The sequence below is a fragment of the Botryllus schlosseri genome, chromosome 9 (genome assembly GCF_051294905.1).
Source record: "Botryllus schlosseri isolate E-star chromosome 9, Bs_hap1, whole genome shotgun sequence".
Classification (NCBI taxonomy): domain Eukaryota; kingdom Metazoa; phylum Chordata; class Ascidiacea; order Stolidobranchia; family Styelidae; genus Botryllus; species Botryllus schlosseri.
This window is the reverse complement of record NC_137244.1, coordinates 18,665,189-18,676,426: the sequence shown is the minus strand read 5'-3', so window position 1 is coordinate 18,676,426 and position 11,238 is coordinate 18,665,189. Positions and strand designations below refer to the sequence as shown.

The following is an 11,238-nucleotide window of genomic DNA, read 5'->3' as shown; positions in this document are numbered from 1 at the left end:
AACCTAACATTCGTCTGCTAAATTTTGAGGAAAACTATTGTTTGAAATTATGTAGTGCCATAATACGATACTGCGATGGCGCGGTAATTACGTCATTTCCATGGTGTCATTTCATTGTTGAACATTTTTGAGCCTGCGAATTGCGATCGGATGCCTAGTGCCTATACAGGCCTGTGCGGCAACACAGTTAGCTTACAATACTGGCTATAACCTGTAAGTAATAAAAAATTATACGCAATCATGCCACCTGCGTTGCTGTACCACGGGCCAGCAACGCTCGCTTCTGTGTATTTACTAAAAGTATATTTCATAAAATTTCGTTTCGAAGTTCTCGTTACAACTCGTCGCGGTGGGACTGCTCCCGCTCTGCGGCGTGGCCGGGGCGGATGAACTTTTTGACCACGCGTTCAATCAGCTTCGGTGCTAGCTTCGCGATCTCTTCGCCGGTGATGTAGTTCCTTTTCTTCAGGTCGATCTGGCGAAATGCGGCGTGCGGAGTCATCTTTTTCTCCTTAGACTCCTCGTCGCGAACCTTTTCGTAGTACGTGAAGAATCTGAGAAACATAGAAGTTGTCAATCGTATGGAGTTAAACTCCGACCCCCGTACCCCTAAATGCTAAAGATCAACCAATAGCCGTTCCAAACAATGGGGTATACTTCCCTTAGTGCATTCCCATATTCAGGTGGATATTCCCGGAAAGTCAAAGAGACAGTGAACATTGGTACATCACTACATCGCCGAGCGAGATAGTGTAATGGTTATGCGTCCGGCTTCTCGAGCGGTAGGTCGTGGGTTCGATCCCCGGCCGGGTCATACCAAAGACTCGAAAAATGGTATCCGCAGCTATCCTGCTAGGCGCTCAGCAATCACGGATAGCATGGAGGAGAAAAAAGAACGGGGGCGCAGACTAGATGACCTCATGGGGCCGTATCGCAACTTCGTCGCCAAAGCATCTCGATGGTGCAGGCGAGAAAGAATATCATATCTCTCTCTCCATCTCTCTATCTCTCTAAGAACAATGCTGTCACGTCCTGTCCATATTTCCATATAACATTAGCAATAGAGGGAGTCCTCGGATGTTGATAACCATTTGTCGCAGCCTACATGTTGCCTTGTCTAATTCTGCCTACAGAAACCAGAGAGGTACATAATGACGCCATATATACAGACGACGATTTCGAGGGTTGCAGCCCCCCTACATCGTATACGCCGACTATTTTGGGTGCAAATCGTCCGTAGCCTCATTCTACATATTTTTTCGGTCGTGTTTTCAAGGTTCCGGCATAATTAGACAACGTTTAAAAAAAACATTTTCTTAATGCATTTGTTTAAAACACTGTTTAAAACAAAGTGTTTTATATACTACCCTACATGCCTATATCCAGCGAAGTTTGTCTCATATTTCCAAAGACCTATCACACACTCATACATTGGTGTTGATATTAATTGAAACATTAAAACAATACCTTTCTCGGTACAATTTGATGTCGTCGCGAAGCAGAGAGTAAAGATGATGCCTGAATATTTCCGGGTCGGTGGTGAAATTCTCCCTATTCACAATCCGTTGCCCCTGAAAACGGACAAAACTCTGCATCCCACCGCGTGCATATGATTGATAAATACCCACGTCTTCCAATTTCCACACGAAGTAATGCTGTTCCGCGGTGGAGCAATCCGTCACGTTTTTCACTTCTTCGCATCCCGTGCTGTTGAAAGTGTCTTGTGGCGTCCACAATGTGGAAAAGGACAGACTCCTACCGTAGGAACGCACTTGATGCAAATGACCTTGAATATAAAGCGAGGAATATTTACAATCAGAGTTTCGAACATATTTTAGACAATACAGCACCAGACGTGGAAATAAAGCAGGCGTCAGTAGTTTCTATAGCTTACACATCTATAGATCGTGATCTATTACAAAATTGGCCCATGCACGCAAGGTGGCGGAACGAGAACGGGATAATCATGATATGTTTAGTTGGATAACACAGATAGGGCGAGGCATAGTCCATTTCATGTGACTAATCTTGGTATTATTGTGATGGGTAATATGAGTGTGTAACAGTGCATAGCTGTGAGAAAGGCCATAAAATGGTTTACTTTGATAGTGTGGGACAGCTCTAGAGAGTTGCTAACGATTACCCCTGATGAGTGTCAGCCGAAAATATTCGGGTTCATTTCAATATGAATATACTATTCAAGAGTGATTATTATTGTTAAGTTAGTGTGCGTTGCATAATATATGCAGAAGTGGTCACCAACCAAGTACTGTTACTTTTCCGTAGTACTCAAGTAGATTATACCTACGTGCACCATTTGGTATGGTTTTAGTCTCCGTCCACTTCTACTTCAACAGTTTTTAGGCAAACCTACTTACTTTTTACAATTGGGGATTTTGAAACGTGAAAAGCAGCAGTTTTGGGATAAGTTTGCATCACTTTTTTGAGTGAAATTGTCTTAACAACCGCGTGATACAACTCCTGTGTCAAGGTACAACTCAACATATTTTCGAAGACTCAACTTGAAATGCTTCTTGGAGGTATAGAGGGCTCCAATGTACAATTGAATAGTATATTCATAGTGAAATGAACCCGAATGTTGACGACTGTCCTCCGAAAATATTCGGGTCCATTTCAATAGGAATATACTATATACAAGATTCTACGTAATTGCAGTGTCATTAAGTCATTTTGCATTATCCGCGAATATACATCTTCCAATTCCAAAAGGAGCGACCGTACCATTTAACTACTAAAAGTAGGAGACCCTCGACCAAATGTACCTTTTCAAGCTACTTACTTGAGTTCTTTCAGGCCCTTCATTTTATACTTCCACTTGAAGTATAGTTTTGACATGACTCGGAAATTGATACTTGTAATTGAGTAGAAATCACGGATTTACTTCTACTTCTTCTGGAGTAGCAACGCTGGCTACTTTGTCCAGTAATGAATATACGAACTGGCGTTTACTGGACGTAACTTCATATTGCGTTGTTATCGTACAATGTGGTTGTATTCGGAAATGTGGCACGGTGATCGGAGTACAGCATGGATACCTGCGGGTATGAAGATGCAGTCGCCCGGTTTCAACGTGGTCCACGTCCAAGGTGTCCTTGCGATTTTAGGATGTTCAAACATGTTCACCATTTCGGGATCGATTTTGGATTCGCCTCGCCCTTCCATCTCGTCGTGCTGACGAAATAGATACAATTATAGGTACAATTGTGGTGATATTCATGCGTTGATTGATGTATCTTAACGTATCAGCTCACATGCGACAGTAACAGTAGTAGCAATGTCACCGCATAGTGAGGACGGATTAGCTCAAAATCGGAAATGCAGCACTGGTGCCGAAATAGTGGACAGATCGTTTGAATAGAAACGAGGTGATGTTCAAGCGCCATCTTGCGGTGTCAAAGATATTATTTTCGGCGATCCATGCGGCATCAATATGAATAATATCCATTTGATGCGGAAAAGAAAGCATTATACGATGTAAAATTACGCTCTGTCATTGCAAAATTCAACAATAAAGTGCACTCCCGTGGTGTTCCACTGCGCACAAGTCGAAACGCAGTAGCGGAGCAATATATATAGCACTTTGAAGGATAATTCGCATAATGTGATGTCAGCCGGGATAGAGCATGGGAATCTTGTGCGGAATGACATTGGAAATTGGATTACGACAGGAAACGAACAAGAGATATTGCTTGTATTAATAAAGATTCGGAACATGCCCGGTGGTACCGGAATCCGTGTGTGGAAGGCGTCCATACGAATTCAATTTCTGGTGTCAGCATTGCTGTTTGTTTGACAGTTTCAATGTAAATGGCCCAAGCCATAATCTAGTACATATACGAAATGATGTCGATTCTAGAAGGCGCCAGAGACTCACTTTGCAATTTGTGCAAGTCAGAGTCAGACTTGGACATGGACAACTAGGATATTACCAGCTTTTCCAAATTAGATGAGTATTAGAATTTTAGGTCCACGTTTTTTTTCAATTAGATTCAATTTAGAATTATATCTACACAGTTTTTTCCAAATTTAATTAAAAGTAAAATTACTGAATCCACGAAAACTTGAATATTCAATCAAGATCAGTTCATATCAAATCATATTTCATTCTCGTGAGCATGAAAATGACAATTGTATGTACAGCCAGTTTGACTCGTTTCGAACTATACAGTTCTCCTGCAGCATTTACAGGAAAACCAGAATTATTGTAAAATTAAAATTAGAGCATAGAAGCATTTCTCAAATTAGATTAGAATAAGGTTGCCAGCATTTCGGAATCATAATTGCAATTTGGAATCTTGCGAAAGTCCAGAGCAATGTTCCCTCTAAGCTGCGCACGTGCGCAAATGCGCAGTGCTGAAACGGTCTCTGCGCACATAAAATCTAAGCTGCGCACAAAAAATCCGAAGTGATGTTTTTTTTTAGTCGTTACGCACTATTGTCCAATGGACCACGCAGGCGCGCAGACTCGTGAAAATTAGATGGAACATTGCCAGGGCGAAATAGTGTTATCACTGAAGTCTGAAACCGAGGTACAAGTGCGGCCCGCAAAGATGAATATTGCGCTCCGTGAAGAAATGAGAATTTACAATCACGCGCACCTCACGAAGGAGATTTTTTTTAGTATGGTCTCGTACGCTTGAGCGATACTGATATCATTTCAATAGCGCATCATTTTCTGGGAATGGCGAAATACCATGGTTTAACATGGTAGCATGAACATTGCGTAAGATTTACTCATCACGGTAACTGCCGCACCCCAAACGCGCCAATTGGAGGGGCGGAGCTAGAAGGGGCCCAAAATTATTCCGTTAAATAACATAAATCGATCATGGTGTATTTTTTGGGAATGTTTCAGGAATTTTTTTCGCGCTAGGCGCAATTTAATATTGTCACATATATCTTGATTATTGGGTACCCTTTCCGAACAAAAAATCTGCATGATTTATTGGAATGAGCACTGGGGCGTCGGCCATTACCGCACCATGACGCTCCAAGACATATGAAGTTAGAGGCTATGTAACATGTGACTCCGCGAAGTGCGCCAGAACGATCATCAGCGAGAAAACCTTGGGGGGAAAAGAATGCCCTTGTGCTGACCGAAATCTTCGATATAATACATACATGTTTAATTGTCCATGTCCATAGACGCCTAAATGGCTGGCACCGAATGTTCCTGTCCTGGCGATCCGAGTCCCACAACAGGACAAATGCCATATCGAGGGAACATTATTTCCCAGTAAAGAAATACCAATTTGAAATCGTGTACGTCTTTTAGTTTACCACGTTTGGGCGATTTAAATATCTTTTGACATAGCAGATAGGAGGTCACGAAATAGCATCATGTAACGAAGTCATTATACCAACGGGTACGCCCGAAGATGTTTTATTATTATTTAGAGGGCGTATCTATTCCAACACACCTCACTCGATCAGCTTTTCCGGTAAATCCAATTATGTGAGCAGGGAGAGGATAAAAATATGCAATTCCCGATCATATTGACCTATGCAATGATGAATTTTAGAATTTTTTAGCGCTTCGCGCGTTTAGGCGACAACAACCACTAAACGGCCACCGTATGTAGATGATAAGTACCGGAAAAGCCTACAGCTGGAGGGGGTCTGGGGGGCTTTGCCCCCCAGAAGTTTGTTTTATTACCCTATGGGAGGGTGGTTGCGCACAGTTGTCCAAGGGCGTGCGCAGTGAGTTGGCGTGTTTGCGCAGACTCGTGAAAAATTAAAGGGAACATTGGTCCAGAGTGAAGTCACAATCACTCACCTCGAAATCAAAAATATCGGCATGCTCCTTGCTGTACAAAATGAAATCTTTTCTCCCGGAGACAAGACAGTGCATATTGTGGTCCGGATCGTAATGCAGCTTGGTACTGGTGCCACCGGAACTCATCCATATCTCGACTTCCTACACCGGTAGAGAAAATAACAAAACATAGCCACAGTATCAGTTAGAAACCTGTGTCACATATACCTGCAGGAATTTCTCAAACGTACCACACATCAGGGATCTAACCATTGGAATTGCGTGAAGCATCTCGTCTGGAACAGGACTCACGAGGTACCAGTCTTCCAAGTTGTACCTAGAACGAAAGCAATAATTATTTCGGGCTGACTGGGCCTGGACAGCCACACACGCCAGGTAACATATAAAACACGTCGAGCTATGTAGGTTTGACTCACATTTTACTATAGGTTGTCTGCAACGAAGTAATTCTACTTTTTGGTGCACTGAAGTAGACTTTGCATGCTTGAGCTACTTGCTGGACAATACTAATCATAATCACTTTCTTATTTTGGATTTTAAAATGTAGAAAGTAGTATTAAGGTGAAGTATAGTCGCAGTGTACGTGTGAAACAGTAACTGAATCACGTTAACTGAATATATTTTCAAAGATTGCAGCGATTTTGCGTTAGACACGAAGATATATCTGGCATGCATTAGAACGCTGCCATCCCTGATTGCCTGCCAATAGTATGTGACCATATCTACTTTTTAAAACTATTTTAAAAGTACTTTCCAGGGCTTTTATTTTCTGCTTCCACTTGAAGAAGTTTTTACATGTCTTGAAAGTCTTTACTGCGACTTGTAATTGACTAGAAATTTAATGCATTATTGCTATTTCTACTTGAGTCGCAACGCTGACGACATTGAGCTCGTCTGCATTTTACAAACGTAAATAGTAGCACAAAATCAATGTACTAGGCTACTGTACACTGTGTATACTCTCGTGCTATATCAGACATTAGAAACCACATGTACAAATTGTACAATGTACTGTACAGTAGTGTACATACATCATTGTCATTACAAAACCCTGCCTCTGATAACATGAGTTGACAAATTTTTCTACCGGCCACGACACTCGGGAATGAAGATAATGCTGCAAATTACAATGGTGACGTCACAGATACGGTCAGTGAAGAATGAATGAAGTACCATTGTTCAAAAGAGCAGTTCCGCCCGAATCCCCGTCTGCTAGTACAGTGCTGGTCTCTGTGTTTACATTAATTTTCAATGCTGCACCAACGGCTGCAGTGTTTCGTTTAGATTTAGAAGTGCCGGAATTACTTGCCTTTTCAAAAACTTTTTCAATTTCATAACTTGCGGCTCGATAATACTGCCCGGTCTCTTCGTCGTGACGTCAACCATAATGTCGCCGTACTGTGATTTGAGGTAGTTATCGTCCCAAGTCGTGAAAATTTCCGAACTCTGATTGTATCCATCTCTGACAAAGTCAAATGTCTCTTGGATTAACCGAAGTGAAGAGCTTCGTATACGAATCAAATAATATTGATTTTGAGTGCATGGGGGCATAGAGCTTTTTCAACACCAACCCGCGAATGTGAGACTTTTCGGGATCAAAATATTCTATGAAATAACTGATCTGGAGAATTGCTACTGTAGTTGCTTTATCATAACCAACGGGTATTTATAGATTGTTTTGCATTTTCGTGTAACAATGCTGGAACTACCGTAAGGGCAGAGGGAAACGGTGTTTGTTGCATTTTAAAATTGCATTGCATCGATATGATTAGAACTATCTCATAAGAATACGAGCATCATACCTTAAAACTAGAGGTACTTTTGGCTGTACATGGTCTGTCCAGAACGTTTCTGCATCCATCTCTTCAGACTGTTCAATCACTTTTCCCTGGGGTTTTCTTTGCCATCCTGCATTTGAACAGTAACTCTTACAATCTATCACTGCGTACGCACAGACTTGACCCACCGAGAGGCCTCAGATGACCGTCTGGTAATCCTGTCGCTGACCTTCGACTTCTTGGTGGAAATACTAAATCAATGGATTGGTCTTTTGGAAAGAGAGCTTCGACATTTATAATAAAACAAGCTAGTACGGCGACAATTGTAAAATGCAAATCCATGTTATTCCTAATAACCTGGAAATCACGGGCAATTATATTGTCAATATGATAACATCTAACAATTTAATTCTAATATTAAGGCTGCATACACTTTCTGGCTTGACGATCCGTACAATTTGAACATTCAATCGTCCATCGCCTAAAAGCTGATATATCGAGGGAATCTTCCCGGATATCACTGGCAAACTTTCATTGAAATTTTCTCCGCGATATTTATTTAGCAAACTATTATTGTGGAATAGTACCCTATTGTTGTACGCCGGCGTATTTCGCCGACGTGTTGATAAATCTTTCGCTGTGCGTCGGTCTGAAAGCTCTTGACTCTCACCCAGCCATTGGTACGTACGAATGCTACGACACGTGAACTAATCGATACTCCAGTTTATTCATATCACCCTGTTCATCCGGGCGAGAGAGCATTGTGAAAAGCCTACTTACCGTGCCATTATTGAAATCTACGACTTTGTGCGTGTATGAAAATAAAATACCGAAATTGGACGCTCGTGGGAAATTCAAATGTGTTCAAAGCACATCTGTTATGATGCAGTTTGGGCGATTGGGCATCTGACCATGAAGCCTAAAGCGTGCATTTTACCAACTTGTGTGCGGTGAAAATTTTCGCAATAATTTTATGTATAGTTTTCGCGATTGATTACAAAATCACATCTATCGAAAAATTTTATAAGTAATATGACACTGAATACAGCTAATTAATGCCCGCTTGGAGAAACTTTGATGAATATATGTAATTATGCATGCACCCTTGACCTTATACAGTAGGGTTACCATATTTTGGGAATTTGAGGACACTCTTTCAAAATTTTCAGACTTGCAATACCGGAGCAAAATCCTGAAAATATGGTACATTTTTTGCACTTCGTGGTCTGTTGACTAAAAAAAAGTTGTCCCATCTACCGAAATAGCCGCCGGAGCGTTACTTCAGTGCAGATTTACTGTATCTCAGTCGAATTTTGCCCTATATTTAACCAAGATTCTCAAAAAAGAGGACATTTGGGCGTCCTCGGAGGAAACTTTCAAGAAAAGTCAAAAAAGAAGACAAATTCTCTTAAAAGAGGACGTATGGTAACCCTACTATATAGCTGCCAGCGCAAATGATTAGTCAACCATCATCCACAGTACACTTCGGGTTTGAGTAGATTTTATCAGTTGTAGAACAGCATGCTAATACCGTAGGCCGGATGTTAGGTTGATAAACCGTGATTGGTCTTTTTGATATTCTCCTATCAGTTCATTACATCCATCGAATGTCGATGAGGACCTTGGGTAAATTCTGTACACCCAGGAATGAATTGTAAAGTCGACCTCAGTCTGATTCGGACATGCATCGTCGATCGTTACTCGAACAATTGTGCCCACTGTAGTGCGGAGCGGATCGACAAATTCTCTGGTCCAGCTCCGATCCGGTTGTTCAATTCTCTGGTCCGGCTCCGGCCGTATCAGAAAAAGTACTGATCCGGCTCCGGCCAAAAACCCGGCCCTACACGGTACGGGGGTTTTGTGAATTGATAACTATGCCTCGTTTAGGTTCGTACTGGCTTGGCGGTTACTTGCGTGTGGTTGGCTGGTAGTTATTTAATTATAAAAGTCATGCTTATCCATAAAGATTCCGGCCGTATCAAAAAAGTAGTGATCCGGCTCCGGCCGTAACAGAAAAAGTACTGATCCGGCTCCGATCCGGTCCAGCCAACATTGTAAAAATCCGGTCGGATATCCAATCCGGCTCCGGTCCATGCTCCGCACTAGCCCACTGCCCTACTAGGGCTGGACAGTGGACACAATCGAGTACCTGCGTCATTAGATTCCTAGTCGTGTATTTCAAGCATCGAGTCGAGACAAGCATTTGAGCACCACATGTTATGACGTCATAACACATAACAGTAATAATCGCTTTAGATTTAGAAGTTCAATTATGTGTCTTTTTATGGCTATGCACTTGTGCAGCAATGCAGCATATGCAGCTACAAGATACGTCGACATTCAACTCCCTGGCGTCTACTAGCGGCTACTTGTTGTATTGCAAATGCACACATCCTTCAATGCATCAAACAAAATCATCGCAGAAAACTGCTGAGCGTCTCACAGATGTGTAGTGATGACGGGGCGGAAGGTCCCCTCGCCCAATGCGGGTCAAACCTTCCAGCATTTGGGTTTGGGCTTGATAGGAAAATTTCAATGCTATCGCCGGCACCAATATGTATCGTTCCACTAAAGAATGTAGTTCCACCATAGTGTCTTAAAGTTCCACACCACACACTAATCTTATTGTGCGTGTGGTTTCCTTTAGTATTTTGATTTAAATTATGGTTACCATATTTTGAGATCCTAAAAGAGAACACTTTTCATAAATTCTGAAAGCTCCAGCGCCGGACAAGAAAACTGGTAATTTTAAAAATATTTCGACCGGGGTACTCGTTTACTAAAAAGAATAGATCATCAGTCATCACTTTAACATTTACCCGATTCTTTACGAAGCTCTGCGTCGGAGTCGCATTTTCCATGGCATTTTAATCCTTTTCAGAGAAAAAGAAAACTAATTCTTAAAAAAGGGGGCATGCAGGCGTCCTCCGAGGACACTTTCAATTTATTGAAAAAAGAGGACAAATCCTCCTAAGAAGGGAAGTATGGTAACCCTATTTAAATACTCAATTAGTTTGTTGTTAATGATTCAGTTGACGAAGCACTGGGATCTCTCTCTCTCTCTCTATGTCATGTAATATGGAACCTGGCTGGCGGGTTCGAATGCTGCGTAAGTATTTGTGGTAACATTGACCGGTTTCTGTAGCTACACAACCTGTCCAAATCAATCGATTCATACTTTTGTGGAATCTTTTCACTAATGATCAAGTCCTCTTCCCGCGTGATGTCACAGTAATGGAATGACGGGGTTTTAGGCGCAATCCGCATTTGATTCATCCGATGGAGCTACCAGAGGGTAATATACTGTATCAGTGTTCGATTTAATGTCTTCTCACTTTTCACTTGAACCAGCGAGTATTATTTTTTCAAAATTCTGTACATCTGAGTCTTTTCTTGAAAAATACATTTAAACAAGCATGCTATTGTGACGTGCATTGCATAATATGCACTTGAACGGACGGTAATTAAAAACCGCTAACGCCACACTCGCTCAATGCTCACATAACACATGGTAAATGTTTCACCTTGCATCCCATACATTTCCATCAGCAACATATTCTTTATTAACCCACGACATGGTCCACCATTCAGTTAATAAATATTGGAAGCGTTTATTGTGATATCCATATCCAAGCATGGGTCAGATTTACATCACCCCAGTCC

General features: G+C 41.7%; 1 protein-coding gene across 1 annotated transcript; it reads right to left on the bottom strand.

Moving 5' to 3' along the window:
- Window positions 1-238: 238 nt before the first annotated feature.
- Window positions 239-7,956, bottom strand: LOC145446804 (lysine-specific demethylase 8-like). The gene is made up of 9 exons (XM_080325171.1): window positions 7,764-7,956; window positions 7,600-7,705; window positions 7,107-7,259; window positions 6,005-6,113; window positions 5,798-5,938; window positions 3,057-3,192; window positions 1,629-1,786; window positions 1,468-1,571; window positions 239-554 (listed from the first exon to the last, which is right to left on the bottom strand). The coding sequence occupies exons 1-9, from the start codon at window positions 7,915-7,917 to the stop codon at window positions 335-337; spliced, it is 1,281 nt and encodes a 426-aa protein (XP_080181297.1). The 5' UTR covers window positions 7,918-7,956; the 3' UTR covers window positions 239-334.
- Between the last annotated feature and the right edge of the window lie 3,282 nt (window positions 7,957-11,238).